Genomic DNA, 16,330 nt, shown 5'->3' on the forward strand with positions numbered 1-16,330 from the left:
TCTTCTCCAGAAAAGAGTCGCAAATATCCCTGGATACGTGTTGGACCTACCGACCTTCAAAACCTCCCTTTCAACCCAAACCACTCTACAACCCCCACAACCCATAGGCAAAACCCTCCTCGGCACCCCGCCGCAGGGGGCACGGCGGAGGCGGTGCCGAGGCGGAGCCTTGTCCTGACGCGGTGACGCTACCGGCGCTGAGCGGAAGGGACCGGCAAGGGCTCCGCCATGGCGAGCCAGTCGCAGGGCATCCAGCAGTTGCTGCAGGCCGAGAAACGAGCTGCAGAGAAGGTGGCCGAGGCTCGAAAACGTAAGTATGGGGCGGCCGCGGAGGGTTAGACCGTGCCGGGCACCCCGGGGGTGCCCGGCACGGTCTAACCCTCCGCGGCCGCCTCGGAACGAAGCCGAATCGGTGAGGCCTCTGAGCAAGGGTAACCGATGGTGGCTGGAGGGGCTTGAAGAGCTTGAGGAGGAGGACAGGGAGTCCTGAACCACAGCGATTGCGGAACACCATCGAACGCGTCGCCTTGGTGGCAGCTGCGGCTGCAAGTTGCGGGAGGTGTGGGGGTTGTGCTCATTGCATCTTCCCTGCTTTTCGGTGTGTTTTCTGCTGGGTGAGAGCAGTGTTTTCCTGTCGCTGATGTGGTTTAGGGAGGGGAGAGCTGTTTCTCGTGATTCCGAGTTGGTTTTTTTCCTGCGGAGTGGGAGGAATTGTGGTTGCAGAGGTCCCCACCGTTAGGAATTGCCTCTCGTTCAAGCGATGTTTTATTTCTTTCAACGGAGCTGCCCTGTCTTGCAGTTCTGCCCCTGGACTGTTGTGAGAATGGGACGATTGTATCTTTTATGTGATGGTAATAACAACCGTGGTGGGGAGAATGTGGTGGAAAGTCCAAAAGGGGAAGTTGAAGCAGTTTGTCTATGGGTTGCACAAGTGGCCTGAGGCAAAACTTCAGACTTAAAAGAGTTCTTTTTGCTGTCCTCTTTGGCATCACTCAGAGATCCTGCATGCTGGTAAGAGCAAGGTGAGACCTATGGGTTGCACAATGCATCAGCTGGCCTAGAGAATCATAACTAAGGTTGGAAAAGACCTCTTAAGGTTACGGTTGGAAAAGACCTCTTAAGGTCAAGGTTGGAAAGATCATGGTTGGAAAAGACCCCTAAGATCATGGTTGGAAAAGACCTCTAAGGTCAAGGTTGGAAAAGACCTCTTAAGGTCAAGGTTGGAAAAGACCTCTAAGGTGAAGGTTGGAAAAGACCTCTAAGATCAAGGTTATAAAATGCCTCTAAGATCAAGGTTATAAAATGCCTCTAAGATCAAGGTTATAAAATGCCTCTAAGATCATGGTTGGACAAGACCTCTCAGATCAAGTCCAACCATCAACCCAACACCATCATGCCCACTTAGATCATGTCCTGAAGTGCCATGTCTGCATGTTTTTTGGTCTCTCACTGGTGGAAGCTTGTTGCTAGGTGAGCGTGGTGATGGTTTGGTGGCCCACAGGGCAGCCTTGTGCTCCTTGAGTCTGGCCAACGCCACAAAGCTGCAGGAGCTGTGAGGGCCCTGCTGGGGTCTCCTGTGGAAGGAGCAAACGCTGTGGTGATTGTTGTGCATCGAGGAGCTGGAGAGATTGGGGGAAACATGCTCCTGATGCTTTCTCTTTATTGAATTGGTGCTGTTCTTTGGAAACAGGGAAGAATCGGAGGCTGAAGCAGGCCAAGGAAGAAGCCCAGGCAGAGATCGAGCAGTACCGCCTGCAGAGGGAGAAGGAGTTCAAAGCCAAGGAGGCAGCGGTTGGTTTTCTAGAGCATTCTGTTACCTCCCCAGCCCCTCAGCCTTGTGTTGGGGGTTCCTTGCCCTGAGAGGGGCCCTCGGGGTGGAAGGTGCTGCTGGAGTGGTACTTCCCTAACTGCCTTCCCCTGATGCGCAGCCACGTGTCATGGAAAAACCGGTGGCAGTGAATCAGAACGTGCTGTGTTGCATCTCCACAGCCAGAACTATTGACTGGGAGGGAATTAGCTTAATGAGCTCATGTGCTGGCTGGTGCCGTGATGGGTGACAGCCTCCCAGAACCTCCTGTGTGTAGCAGCATGAAAAACAGGCCAAACTCATTCCTCCTGTGGCAAGCTGGTTTCTACAATGCTGATCTGGTAGAGACCACTTGCCTTGTACATGCTGGACTCTTGCTGAAGCAGTTCTGAGGCTTGTGTTGCACTTAGCACTGCTGCCTGAGGGTTTTTTTTTTCCTTTCCACCTGAAAAAGAGGCATAGAGCTGAGATTGTGTCTGCTGCTCATGAGCCTGTGTTAGTTCTGAACTCTTCAGAAAACAGCCTGGCAACCTTCCTCTCTGCCCATCTTCTGGTTAGCACACCACCACCTCCTCTGTTCTCCTGTGTAATAGCTTCCATGGCAGTGAGTCATGATTAATTTGCAACCCAGAAACCAACTGTGTCCTGGGCTGATCCCCAGCAGTGCGGGCAGCAGGGGCAGAGAGGGGATTCTGCCCCTCTGCTGTGTTCTGCTGATGTACCATACACAGTGCTGGGACCAGCTCTGGAGTCCTCAGCACAGCACAGACAGGGACCTGTTGGAGATGGGCCAGAGGAGGCCACAGCCATGCTGGGGGAGTCCTTTGCTGTGAGGCCAGGCTGAGAGAGTTGGGGTTGTTCAGCCTAGAGAAGTGAAGGCTTCAGGGAAGACCTTCTGCTGGCCTTCTGGTATTTGAAGGGGGCTACCAGAGAGGGACTTTTTACAAAGGCACAGAGTGACAAGGTGAGGGGGAATGGCTTCAAATTGGTAGAAGCTGGATTTAGATTAAACATTAGGAAAAAATTCTTCCCCACAAGGGTGGTGAGGCACTGGAACAGGCTGCTTAGAGAAGTTGTGGAGGCTCCAAGTTTTCAAAGCCAGTTTGGTTGGAGCCTTGAGCAACCTGGCCTAGTAGGAGATGTCCCTGCCCATGGTAGAGGGCTTGGAACTAGATGATCTTTAAGGTAACTTCCAACCCAAACCATTCTGTGATCCCGTGAGTTTTTTGCAGTCAGTTGTTAGCTTGGCTCTCTAGGCACATGGTACCAGCCCATGTCAGGCTTATGATGTGGATTTCCCTGTTTCATTTATCCTTCTCCAGGGAGAGAAGTTCTGGAGTGCTGGTCTCTTGGCATATTTTTCCTGTGCCTTTCCCCCCCCTCATTTACAGTAAGAATTTGCCCTCTCAGTCCTTTTATATGGGGCGAGAAGGGCAATGTAAGCTGAGGGGTTCCTTGTTCTGCTTATCTCATGGCTCACAGTCCTGTTAGGAAGGCAAAGATCTTTATAAAGGTATCTCCAAGGGCAGAAGCAGTGGGATGATGTGAATATTGTGCTTAAACTACACCAGATGTTCACTTTCCTTACACTGCATAGTACAGTAGTGCCCAGGGGTTCCAGGCTCCAGTACAGCAGGACCTTTATTTCAGGCATTTTTTAGAGGCTCATGATCTAAACTGATATATAATGAATGAAAGAGGATTAAAAACATGGATGTGGATGAAATGTGAACTTAAGCAAGGTCAGTGGGAAATCTAAGCAGAGAGCAGACCTTAGAGCAGTAACTGAAGGGGGCCTACAAGAAAGCCAGGAAGGGACTTTTTACAAGGGCTTGTAGTGATAGGACAAGGGGGAATGGATTGAAGCTTGAGGAGGGCAGCTTTAGACTGGAGATAAGGAAGAAATTCATTCCAGTGGGGGTGGGGAGACACTGGAACAGGTTGCCTGTGGAGGTTGTGGATGTCCCCTGCCTGGAAGTGTTCAAGGCCGGGTTGGATGAGGCCTTGAGCAACCTTGGGCTGGTGGGAGGCATCCCTGCCCATGGCAGGGGGATCAGAACTAGGTGGTCTTTAAGGTCCCTTTGAGCCCAAACCATTGTATGACTCTCTGATTCCAACAGTATTTTGTTTTGGTTTGGTTTGGTTTTTTTTAAGTGCTCTTCCCCAGCACAGAGGAGTGCTCGAGGTGTGCAGTGAGGCAGCCCAGAAGAACAAAGCACGGAGCCAGATGCAGCCTTGTCTGACTCAAACCACCTCTCACCTGAGCTTTCTCTTCCCTTTGCTGTCCGTAGGCGCTTGGATCTCATGGCAGCTGCACCACTGAGGTTGAGAAAGAGACCCAGGAGAAGATGAGTGTGATCCAGCAGAACTTCCAGAAGAACCGTGAGGTGGTCCTCTCCCAGCTGCTGTCGCTGGTGTGCGACATCAAACCTGAAATCCACGTCAATTACCGCATCAACGGCTAGCCAGGGGAGCAGGAATAATCCACACACTGGAAATGCTGGGCAGTGCCATCTGAGCTTCAGGTGCAATGTCCAGCTCTCAGCCATGCCTTCACTGTTCCCCTTGTACATGTGTTCAGTTATTTCAGTGAGTTGTAGGTCATCAGTGTCTCATTGGAGTTCCGTCAGTTCCTCTCTTGCCATGGATTCAGAGCTTGTCAGTGGCCACGTCTCAGATCTGTGCTGTTGAGTATATATTCACATGGGCACATTACTGCTCTCATTCCCTCTGGGTAGTGTTCGGGGAGAGGCTTTCCTCTGCAAAGTAGGAAGGGGAGAGAGTTGCTGGCCAGGTGTAGAGGGAGAGCCTGTGTCAGTAATAGGCCTGTGTAGCTGTGTTCTTGACCAAAATGCATTTTTCAGTGTGTTGTTAACCTTTGTACAGAGGTTAAACCTCATCAGAAGAATTCTCTGGCTGTACAGTGCTGGCTGATGATTTCCAGGTGCTTGAGTTCCTCTGTATTGAATATTCTCTGTATGTTCTGCTGTTAGCTTGAGTTACAAGTCTGGCATTATGACACTTGAAAGTAAAACGCTTCCTTAACTCCAGTCTCTGGTCAGTCTTGTTCATAGAATCAGAGGATGGTTTGAGTTGGAAGAGAGCTTGAAAATCATCCAGCTCCAACTCCCCTGCCATGGGCAGGGACACCTCCCACCAGCCCAGGTTGCTCAAGGCCTCAAGCAGCCTGGCCTGGAACACCTTCAGGGAGGAGGCGTCCACAACCTCCCTGGGCAACCTGTGCCAGTGTCTTCCCACCTTCACTGTCAAGAATTTCATCCTAACCTCCAGTCTCAATCTCCCCTCTTCTAGCTCAAAGCCATTGCCCCTCATCCTATCACTACAAGCCTTTGTCAAAAGTCCCTCCCGTGCTTTCTTGTAGCCCCTTTCAGTTACTGGAAGGCTGCTTGAAGGTCTCCTTGGAGCCTTCTCCAGGCTGAACCACCCCAACTCTCAGCCTGTCCCCACAGGGGAGGTGGTTCAGCCCTCTGATGATCTTTGTGGCCTCCTCTCGACCTGCCCCAAGACTTTCATGTCCTTTTTGTGTTGGAGGCACCAGAACTGATTGCAGTACTGCAGGTGGGGTCTCATGAGAGCAGACTAGAGGGGCAGAATCACCTCTCTTGTGCTGCTCACACTTTTTGTTCCTGCTAACTTGTTCTGAGAGTGTTAGCAAAGTCTCACTGTGTTGCTTGGGAGTTTGCAGTCTGCAGAGAAAGTCTCAAGTACCGATACAGAGATGCAGCAAATGTCTGAAGGTTACAGCAGGTAAGTTAAAAACCCATTACCCAGCTCCTCCTCTTGGCTCCAGTCTGGTGCTTTACCTGCCAGATCATTTCAAAGCCCTTCAGAACAAATGTTCTGCTGACCATTAGGGGAAACAGAATGTTGCCAGTTCACTAGAATAGTTTGATAGCCAAGTGCTGTGTAATTAACCTTTAGTCAAGTACTGGGCACTGCTTGTTTGTATCAAGGTCATGCTGTATCCTGCAGCATCCTGCTGGCCCCAGCAACTGGGAGACAAAAGTATTGGTGCTGTCTGGGCATTGTTTTCACACTCTTCAATCTAAAGTATTCAGGAATGTATCAAGAGGTTTCAGTGGTTTCTTCTTCCTCCTCTCACCACCAGAATATTGTCATAGATTCCAGGTCCAACTCTTAACCCAGCACTGTGAGGTCACCACTAAACCAGGGCCCTCAGCACCACGTCTACAGGGCTTTGAAATCCCTCCAGGGGTGGGGACTCCACCACTGTCCTGGGCAGCCTGTTCCAAGGCTTGACAACTCTTTCAGGGAAGAAATTGTTCCTCATGTCCAACCTCAAACTCCCTTGGCACAACTTGAGGCTGTTTCCTCTTGTCCTATCACTTTTTTCTTTGGAGAAGAGACCAAGCCCCACCTGGCTCCAGTCTCAGGGAGTTGTAGAGAGCCATGAGGTCTCCCCTCAGCCTCCTTTTCTCCAGGCTAAACAACCCCAGCTCCCTCAGCTGCTCCTCACCAGCCCTGTTCTCCAGACCCTTCACCAGCTGTGTTGTCCTTCTCTGGACCTCCTTCAGCCCCTCAATGTTCTTCTTGGAGTGAGGAGGCCAAAACTGACCCCAATACTCAAGGTGTGGCCTCACCAATGCCAAATACAGGAGACCATCCCTGTCCTGTTCCTGCTGGCCACACTATTCTTGGTCCTGGCCAGGATGCTGGTGGCATTCTTGCCCACCTGGGCACAAGCTGGCTCATCTTGAGCTGTCTGCCAACCAGCACCCCCAGATCCTTTCTGTAATGGGCAGTTTCCATCCACTCTGCCCAAGCCTGAAGTATTCATGGGGGCCCAAGTGCAGCCCCCAGCATTTGGCCTTGTTGAACCTCACAGAGCTGGCCTTAGCTGATGTACCTGATGAAACCTGAGAGTGGAGATCTGTTCAGGATTTACATGAGAGACCACAGTGGTGCTGTTCCTCCTGACATCTCCAATTTCCACAGGCATGAAAAGCTGCTCAGAACTCTGGAGTGTGGTTGGGAGGGGAGGAAAGCAGCATGGATGAAAGCCTTGATGGAGGGCTGAAAGTCTGCCTGCAGTCACACAGGGGGATGAAAGAGGAGATTGCCAGGGTGTCACCTGTTGTAATATTTTGTGATGTTGTAGTTCTAAAAGGATCTTTTCGGGAATTCAAGATATTAAACAGGTTGTGAAACTGAAACAAAAGCCTCCTGCAAAGTCAAGTGTGCCAGGGTGGGGGAAGAGCCAGGTCAGTACAAGGAGAAGAGGATCACAGCAGTTGTAATTGGTCTGGTCTGATGACTGGAGAGGAGCTGTGGCCTCATAAAAGGTTGCAGCCACGCTAATTCAAGGCTGTCCTTTGGAGATGGAACACTTTTTCCCGTTGAGCACAGGTGCTCAGTCTCCAGCACGATGCTCCTGATGAAAGTCCTGCTAGCTCCAGGCTGTAATTAGCAAGTTCCTCCTGTTTGCTGCTCAGTGAAAGTAGCAAACTGCTCCTTTGTCCAGGGAAAGCAGTGTGTGGCCCACTTGCTTCTGCTGCTTCTTAAGTTTCCCTTTGTTAATGAGGACTTTCTCTCCTTGCTCTCTAGAGCAGTAAGAGGCAGGAGAAAAGGAAAAACCCTTCTCTCATCGTTTCCTCTTGGCAAAAGATGGTGTGAAAGTGCTCCCTGTAGAACAAAGTGTTGCAAGAAGATCAATTTTCTGTAATATTTCCCTGAAACTTAGCTGCTGAGAATTCCCAGGCTGAGGACTTTGCACAGGAGTGTTCCCAGTCTCTGCTCTCCAGCAAGGATGGCTTTGTTGGCAGGGTAGAGGTTTGGGTTTGTGTTGAGAAGCTCTCATCTTGCACTGTGATGCTCTAGGAAAGGTTTAACTGGTGCCTTCATGCCTAAACTAGGTAGAAACTGGAGAGAAGAAAGAAATTTTTGACACTGAGGGTGGTGAGACCCTGGCCCAGGTTGCCCAGAGAGGTGGGAGATCCCTGGAACCATTCCAGGTCAGCTTGTTTGAGGTTCTGAGCAGCCTGCTCTGGTTGCAGATGTCTCTGCTGACTTCAGGAGGGTTGGACTAGAGGACCTGTAAAGGTCCCTTCCAACCTGGTGTTTTCCCTGATTCTTTGATTCATGCTCATGGACAGCAGTTTGTACTTGATCTGTGTGGAACTCCTTTTCAGACTTTATCTGAGTGTTTCCAGAGCTGATGCTGTTCTCTTTTCAAATGCCATTGAGAAGGCATCAGCTGCAGGAGCAGCAGATGGGCTAATGCCTTATTGTCACCAGAATGAGAGTGTCACCTGGAGATACAATTAGGACACATGATTGTGCTGCTTGAAGCTCACAGAGCTCACTCCTCAGCTTGGTCTGAAGGTCAGTGCCTCCTCTCTGCTGCCTGTTTGAGCCAGGGGCTGCAGAGAAGTCACAGCTCACAGCCTTCCAGGAGGGGAGGCAGAGGGGAAATCAAAGTCCCTGTTCCAGCTCAGGTTCACATCCTCTGCTCTAATCACAGCCTCTCACCACTCTCATTGTAACAAACCTCTGGTCTAAATCTCCCTCTTTTAGTTTCAAACCTGTCACAACAGGCCCTGCTCAAAGGTCTGTCCCCAGCTCTCTGCTCAGCCCCTTGAAGCACTGAAAGGCCAGCAGAAGGTCTCCCTGGAGCCTTCTCCAGGCTGAACAAGGTCAGCTCTCAGCCTGGCCTCCCAGCAGAGGGCTTCCAGCCCTGCCAGCATTGCTGTGGCCTCCTCTGGCCCTGCTCCACCAGGTCCCTGTCTGTGCTGAGCACTCCAGAGCTGCCCCAGCACCGCAGGAGGGGTCTGAGCAGAGCACAGCAGAGGGGCAGAATCCCCTCCCTGCCCTTGCTGCCCACACTGCTGGAGATGCAGCCCAGGGTGCAACTGACCCCAGCAGGCTTCAATGTATTGCAAGAAAAGACTCTGAAGGATCCTCAAGATCAATGTTTTGTCAAAAAAAAAAAAAAAATCCCCCCAGCTAATCCAAGAGAGGAGCCCTGTGTCATGTTTCTTTGAGATGGAAAGGAGAGAGCACTAATTTCATCCAGCAAACATTGTATCTCGGCCTGCCATAGGGATAGAAAATAAATAGGTTATTAAATTACATTTGGCTGTCTCAAAATAATCTAATAAAGCAACTTCTGGATCAATAGTTGCATCATTAGCCAAAGCACACAGCGAGCTCTCCCTCCTTTAATTTGAGATGCAAGAAAGAAGCTTTTACATTACCATAATAAAAGGAATAATACTTTAAATCTTCACAGGAAAAAGGCAGAAGTAGAGGAGGGGGAGGGAAGGAAGAAACTACAAACCCACACCACCCAAGATCCACACTTTATGCCTTCAGCAAGTGTCATTTTTCATTTGAAACCTGTAATTTAGGGAGATTGTGAAATCAAGTTTCTATATTAAATGACTGCCAATCTGTCAGCTCTGCTGAGCTGTTTGACAAAAGAAAAAAAAAAAAAAAAACAAAACACCAAAACCCACCAAAAGCAAATCCCAGAGCCTGTGAAAAGAAGACTGTGTGTGTGCAGGGAGGGAAGGGAAGGACAAGACAAGGCTTTGTTCTCTTAATCAAGGCTCAAGTGAAAATAAAAATAAAGCAATGGAATGATTCCAGAGTTCTGCACTGCAAATGCACTTCCATCAGAAGCAGAGGGAGATCTGCCTGTGCTGGCTGCTGCTCACCACTGCAGTGTGCAGGGCCAAGGCAGGGAGCAGACTGCAGTGGGGCCATGGCAAACAGAGCAGGAGTAGCACTGAAGGGTTCTCAGCCTTTCAGACACTAAAAAAAAAAAAAAAAGAAAGAAAAAAAAAGTGAAGGTTCTGAAGCCTTGTGGTAAATAGAGAGAGAAAGTGGTGTTAGGATCATTGAATCAGCAACGGCTTAGGTTGAAAGGGGCTTCAGAGATCATAGAATCATAGAATCAACCAGGTTGGAAAAGACCTCAGAGATCATCAACCCCAACCTATCCCCCAGCACCTCATGACTAACCAAACCATGGCTCCAAGTGCCACATCCAATCCTTTTCTGAACACCTCCAGGGATGGAGACTCCACCACCTCCCTGGGCAGCACATTCCCATGGCCAATTACTCTTTCTGGGAAGAACTTTCTCCTCACCTCCAGCCTAAACCTCCCCTGGTGCAGCTTGAGACTGTGTCCTCTTGTGCTGCTGCTGCTTGCCTGGGAGCAGAGCCCAACCCCCACCTGGCTACAACCTCCCTTCAGGTAGTTGTAGAGAGCAATGAGGTCTCCCCTGAGCCTCCTCTTCTCCAGGCTGAACACCCCCAGCTCCCTCAGCCTCTCCTCACAGGGCTGTGCTCCAGACCCCTCCCCAGCCTCCTTGCCCTTCTCTGGATCATCTACTCCAAGCTCCCTGTGTTGACTCAGCCTCATCCCACCTGGCCTTGAATACCCCCAGGGAGGAGGCATCCACAGCCTCCCTGGGCAGCCTGTTCCAGAGTCAGAACAGGAAAAAGCAATCTGAAGAGTGCACCTCTCAGTATTCAAAAGAGTGGGACTTGAACTATCACAGAACTGTAGGGTGGTTTGGGTTGGAAGGGAGCTTTGATGCTCATGCAGTCCAACAGCCTACAGTCAGCAGGGACATCTGCAACTACAGCAGGGTGCTCAGAGCCCCAGACACCCTGACCTGGAATGGCTCCAGGGATGGAGCTTCTCCCACCTCTCTGGGCAGCCTGGGACAGGGTCTTGCCACCCTTTGTCAAACAGTTCTCCCTTCTCTCCAGTCTGAATCTCCCTCTGTTAGTTTCAAATCATCCCCCCTTGTCCTGTCACCAGGCCCTGAGAAAAAGTCTGTCCCCAGCTTCCTGATCAGCCCTTTAAGCACTGCAAGGCCACCAGAAGGTCTCCCTGGAGCCTTCTCTTCTCCAGGCTGCACAACCCCAACTCTCCCAGCCTGACCTCCCAGCAGAGGGCTTCCAGCCCTTGGATCATTGCTGTGGCCTCCTCTGGCCCTGCTCCAGTAAGTTCATGTCTTACAACGTGTCTCACTGTGCAAACATCAAGCAGTTCAAACATCTCAGAGATGAAGAACACAACAGAGGATGAGGCTGTCCCTGAGGACAGGGGACAGGAGGTGGTAGTGTTACTGTTGGTTTGAGGAAGCACTTCAAACAGCAGATTTTTTTTTTGCTGGAACCAGGTTCCCTGTAATATATTCATTGATGCAGCCTATGGAATAGAGAGTACAGTTATGATGCATGTCCAGGGCACCAAGCTGGGAGGAGATACAAACAGTGCAGGGGACTGAATTACAATTCAAAATGATCTTGATAAATGGGGGAAGCGATGTGAAACCAACAGCTTGAGATTTCCTGATGAGCAGAGTAAAGCTGAACTCAGAAAGGTGCAATCAAACCCAGTCTCCAGCAATCAAACACACAACCACTTCAACACATTTGTTGGTGCCATGGACAGAGGCATTGAGTGCACCCTCAGCAGGTTTGCTGATGACACCAAGCTGTGTGGGGCAGCAGACAGGCTGGAGGGAAGGGATCCATCCAGAGGGACCTGGACAGGCTGCAGAGCTGGGCACAAGCCAACCTCAGGAGGTTCAACAAGACCAAGTGCAAGGTCCTGCAGCTGGGTCGAGGCAATCCCAAGCACCAATACAGGCTGGGCAGGGACTGGCTGGAGAGCAGCCCTGAGGAGAGAGACTTGGGGGTGCTGGGGGATGAGAAGCTCAGCAGGAGCCAGCAGTGAGCACTTGCAGCCCAGAGAGCCAAGCAGAGCCTGGGCTGCATCAGGAGAAGTGTGGCCAGCAGGGCCAGGGAGGGGATTCTCCCCCTCTGCTCCACTCTGCTGAGACCACTCCTGGAGTACTGCATCCAGTTCTGGAGCCTCTGTTACAAGAGGGATCTGGACATGCTGGAAGGTGTCCAGAGAAGGGTCACAAGGTTGAGCAGAGGGCTGGAGCTGCTCTGCTCTGAGGACAGACTGAGAGAGTTGGGGCTGTTCAGTCTGGAGAAGAGAAGACTCTGAGGTGACCTTCTTGTGGCCTTCCAGTACCTGAAGGGGGCTACAAGAAAGCTGTGGAGGGACATTTTAGGATATAAGGAGTGACAGGACTGGGGGAATGGAACAAAGCTGGAAGTGGGAAGATTCAGCCTGGTTCTGTGATTCTGTGATTCTGTTATTTTGTGATTCTATGATTCTGTGATTCTCTGATTCTGATTCTGTGATTCTGATTTTGTGATTCTATGATTTTGTGGTTCTATGAATTGTGTGATTCTATGATTCTGTGTTTCTGTGATTCTATGCTTCTAGGGTTCTATGCCATCCTGTCACTTCAAGAGGACCTAATGAGTTAATAGTGTGTGGCCTTTGGGGCTCCTTGAGAACAACAAAATCTGAATTACTTTAAACTTGAAATTTCCATCTGTGCTTTGGGGTTGATGGGTTTGGGGGTGTTTTTTTTTAACTTGCAACACCCTTCCCAGGAGAGCAGGCCTTTTCTGCTTGTGCTGATGGGCTGTGGTGTTGGTGCCTGAGCAGCCCATACAGGCAGGTCTTGCCAAACCAGAGGTGTTTGGTGCGAGCACTGCAGGTGATTATGAACACTGCTTTCAAGTTCATTGCCCCCACAGAGTTCTGCCTGGGGCTTTTTCTAAGCACTTTGGTTGTTATAATCCCCTTCTGTCAGGATCTCTGCCTTGGCAAGGAGAGGAGGAAACCAAGCCAAAGCTTTTGATGAGGAGCATTTGCAAAAGCATCCAAAGCTTTGCATGGTGCTATCTGGGGTGGGGATTTGAGCTGGGCCTTGAGCTAGTGGCGACAGCCAGAAGACTGCTCTGGGTTTTCCCAGCACCTGGGCTGTGGGAGCTGGCAGTTCCCGGTGAAACAGGATCCCGTGTGGGTAAGTGGCTTTGCAGTCAGGTCTCCGGCCCATGCAGCCACGTGGGGCAATGACCTCATTGCTCAGCGATGTCTGGAGCAAGCAGGGCTGAAGAATTTCCTCCCTCCCAGAGCAGAGCAGCGTTTTCTGCAGGAAGTGCGCACGGGCACTGCCACCAAGCTGCTTCTCTGTTCCTTTTGCACTTTTAAACCATTCACTAACCCTCACTGAGAGACTTGAGTCCTTCCCTCCATGGATCTTCTAGCTTTTGGTGAGCCATAAACCCACGATTCCCAGGCTAGTGATTCCTCTTCCTTGGGGCGTCTCTCAGCACTGTCTCTTGCATGAAAGCAAATGACTTCTGCAGCATGTGAAGCTGTTCTGGAGGCTGTCTGAGCCTGTGTCTGAGCCTCCTGCTTTTCTTCTGAGTCCAGCAGCTGGAGATGAGAGGAGGAAAGTCACAGGCTCCCTCCCTATCAGCACAGCCTCTTGTTTTGAGGAAGCTGCAGTTCCCACCCTGCATGCTATCCCTGTTTCCTTCTGCACAGGACCTTGTGCTAAATATAGTGACCTGGTCTCAGCCTTGAGATCTTTCTCACCTCTTCTGATTTCTCCAGCCCTGCCATCGATGCTTGGCTTTGACTCAAGGCAAGTAATCTGATGCAACCTTGGGGTTTGCACTTCACGAGTCCTGCCCTGTTGATTGAGGAGAAGGAGGAGAGAGAGCCTGCTGTCTGCAACCCTCTTCAGCTCTTCACAACCTTTCAGGTTCCAGCTCTGGAGCCCCCAGCCTGCAAAAGGTGAGGATAACTCCTGGGGTGTGATCTCCTGCCGTGGCTGTGCCTGTGGTGAGGAACTCTAGAGGGTTAAAACTGTGCTTCTGAAACCAGCTTAGGGAAAAGTCACATGCACAGGGGAGGTTTTGCAAGTTGGTGCTTGCAGCTCAGGGTAATGAGTGTGGAGGTGCAGGCTTCTTGCCTTGAGTGAGCTGTGCCTGGTTAGTCCATGGTCCCTGGGAGACACAGGGAGGACAGCAATCTTCCCACTCAGTGGTGGGACACTGTGGCACCTGGGAAGTGCTCAGGATAATGGCAGATGAAGGACTGTGAGGAGGAGGAAGAGGAGGGATTTGAGCTGGCTTCCCAAGACCAGGAGGTGAGCTGGACCAGGTAAGCCTCTGCTCTGGAAATTAAGCAGACTTACTGAATGTTTCTCTGCTCTTTAGCTTGACTTGGAGGTGTCCTAAAATGAAGGTCCATAGCCTGAAGGAGTCAAAGTCACCAGAGAGATGTTGGCATTGCATAAAGAATAGGAAGAGATGTGGAGAGAGACAGAGCCTGGGGAGTGCAGGAGTTGAGAGGATGCCCCTCGTGCTAGAACATGAGGTGGCAGAGGGAGATCTGGGGAGGACCTATCTCCAAAACCAGGCAGTTGTTGTGCAGTAAAAAGCAATGGAGCCAAGCCAGGTGTGTGCTGCACCAAGAGGTAAAAGCAAAGCTGCCTTTGCCAAGGAGCTGGTCCTGGCTGGAGGAGCCTCTTTCCCTCCTGCAGCTCCTCAACAGGCTGGGGGAGGCTGAGTTGCTGCATCCTTTGCTGTCATCTCCTGGGGACTGTCCTCTAGAGACACAAAATTCTCAACATTTCAACCAAAGAGAGCCTTGATTCATCCCTAACTTAATGTGACAGCAGCAACAGCAGGGTGGGAGGTTTTAGTTAGATTTTCCTCGTTTCCTCTGTTTTTTTCTCTGTTTGCTTTGCTGCTGATTTTTGTCTTTCTTTCTCTTTGGCAATAACCTGAAGGGGTGAAAGGCAAAAGAAGGAGAGCAGTGAGAAATTCACTGTCTGATTTCACCTTTGGTGCTGGGAGACAATCTCTGTAACATGTGGAAGCCCATGCTCAGCAAGGAGATCACACAGAAGAGCCAAACTCTAGGTACAGCAGCATCACTCCTCACCTGGAGTGGTGAAGAGCAGGTGCTGTGCCCATCCCCTGCACACACACACACACTCTGCACACCTCTTGTGCCACATCTGCCATGCCTTGGCTCCTCTACCTGTGAGTTTCCAGCCCTCTGCAAGTGTTTTCTGCAATTAGAAGAGGCTTTGGTGTTGTTTCTGTTGCCTCAATTTAAATTCTGATGATCCTTGAAGAAGCTTTGGTGTTGTTTCTCTTGCTTCAATTTCCTTTCTGATCCTTCAACCAGTGACTGCCCTGGCTTTGTGCAAAGGGGTAGCTACAGCAACCACCATCAGTCAAAACCAAAGCAATCCTCTTTGGGTGGGGGGCAGATGATCTCTGAGAGGATCCTTTACACCAAGACACAGCAACAACCTCCTGGTGCAAAAGTAAGAGCAAGGGAAGGTTGGAAAGCAAATGCTAGCTTTGGAGAGCCAGCCTGGTTGTGGCTGAGCCATGTGAGTGGAAGATATTTGAAAAGTAAATGTCAGAGTCTTCAAGCACTTGCTTTAATAGCCACCCACAGGTCCTGGCAGGAGGTTAGAGATATGCATCAGCAGCATCTCCCTGGAAAACCCACAGACACGGTGCCTGCTGTGGGGATGTGCCCTGTTGGCTCCTGCCACCACCCAGAGAGGAAAAGAGAGGGGAAAGGAAAGCAGAGACCCTCAAAGGCTTCACTGCTACTGGGCAAGAATCATAGAATCATAGAATCAAGCAGGTTGGAAGAGACCTCAAAGATCATCAAGTCCAACCTGTCACCCTACACCTCATGCCTATCTAAACCATGGCACCAAGTGCCACGTCCAATCCCCCCTTGAACACCTCCAGGGATGGTGACTCCACCACCTCCCTGGGCAGCCCATTCCAAGAGCCATTCCAAGAGCTCCTGCTTGCCTCTGCCTTCAGCAGATGCAGTGTCCCTCCTTATCTGCACTGCTTCTTCACGTGGTGGGAATCGTCCAAGGCATCAGGGAGCAGGCTGCTTCCCTTCCTGGGAGGGACACTGCCACCTGCTCCACTGTCACAGAATCAATAAGGTTGGAAAAGACCTGAAGGATCATCAAGTCCAACCTGTCACCCAAGACCTCATGCCTACTAAACCATGGCACCAAGTGCCATGTCCAATCCCCTCTTGAACACCTCCAGGGATGGGGACTCCACCACCTCCCTGGGCAGCACTGAAAGTGCCCAAGAAGAGCAATAGCAAAGCACCTGCTGGCTTCACAAGGAGGGATCCTGCCTAGTCCTTGAGTAGTTGTTCACAACAGTTGAAGATGTAAGGATGTTGGGATGATTTAAGGCATGTTTAAGGGTAACTTTTCCACCTTTAGCACAAGAGAAGGTGACTGCAGAGGAAGGCAAGCCTCTGCCTGTTGCCGTTGTGGCTGGCCAACACCTGCCTGCTGCCAGCCTGCTCAGGGAGCAGGGTCCGAAGGGCAGAGTACACCTGAGTGGTCTGGGCTGTCTCTGCAAGATGTGGGATTTCCTTTTCCCCTTTTCAGGGCTAGAAAATGCCTCCTTGCTCATGGAAAGCAGGATCTCGAGGAAGTCATCAGTGGGAGTGTGAATGAGGATTTCACCATCTGCTCCCTGAGGAGGAGAGCAGGCTGGCTGCCTGGGGCTGGAGCCCTGCTCCTTAGTGGTGGAAGATAAGGTGGATAGACTACGTGCTGAACTTCTGACAGCACCACACA

At 50.8% G+C, this 16,330-nt stretch overlaps 1 protein-coding gene across 3 annotated transcripts; it reads left to right on the top strand.

Moving 5' to 3' along the window:
• Nucleotides 1-222: 222 nt before the first annotated feature.
• Nucleotides 223-4,839, top strand: ATP6V1G1 (ATPase H+ transporting V1 subunit G1). 3 transcript variants are annotated; one of them, XM_054393381.1, is made up of 3 exons: nucleotides 223-334; nucleotides 1,691-1,791; nucleotides 4,099-4,839. In XM_054393381.1, exons 1-3 carry the CDS (start codon nucleotides 229-231, stop codon nucleotides 4,270-4,272), a joined length of 381 nt encoding a protein of 126 aa, XP_054249356.1. In that variant the 5' UTR covers nucleotides 223-228; the 3' UTR covers nucleotides 4,273-4,839. The 3 variants fall into 3 exon arrangements, with proteins under 3 accessions (XP_054249356.1, XP_054249357.1, XP_054249358.1); XM_054393382.1 differs by having other exon boundaries at nucleotides 223-310; XM_054393383.1 differs by having other exon boundaries at nucleotides 223-310; nucleotides 1,691-1,725; nucleotides 4,153-4,839.
• Nucleotides 4,840-16,330: the final 11,491 nt, after the last annotated feature.

The sequence above is a fragment of the Indicator indicator genome, chromosome 28 (genome assembly GCF_027791375.1).
Source record: "Indicator indicator isolate 239-I01 chromosome 28, UM_Iind_1.1, whole genome shotgun sequence".
In the NCBI taxonomy this organism is placed as follows: domain Eukaryota; kingdom Metazoa; phylum Chordata; class Aves; order Piciformes; family Indicatoridae; genus Indicator; species Indicator indicator.

Excerpts from the sequence above, each read along its gene's own strand:
- ATP6V1G1 (XM_054393381.1), top strand. The coding sequence starts at position 229 with ATGGCGAGCCAGTCGCAGGGCATCCAGCAGTTGCTGCAGGCCGAGAAA. Across the intron at positions 335-1,690 it reads GTATGGGGCGGCCGCGGAGG|GGAAGAATCGGAGGCTGAAG; the intron begins GTTAGACCGTGC and ends CTTTGGAAACAG. Across the intron at positions 1,792-4,098 it reads TCAAAGCCAAGGAGGCAGCG|GCGCTTGGATCTCATGGCAG; the intron begins GTTGGTTTTCTA and ends TGCTGTCCGTAG.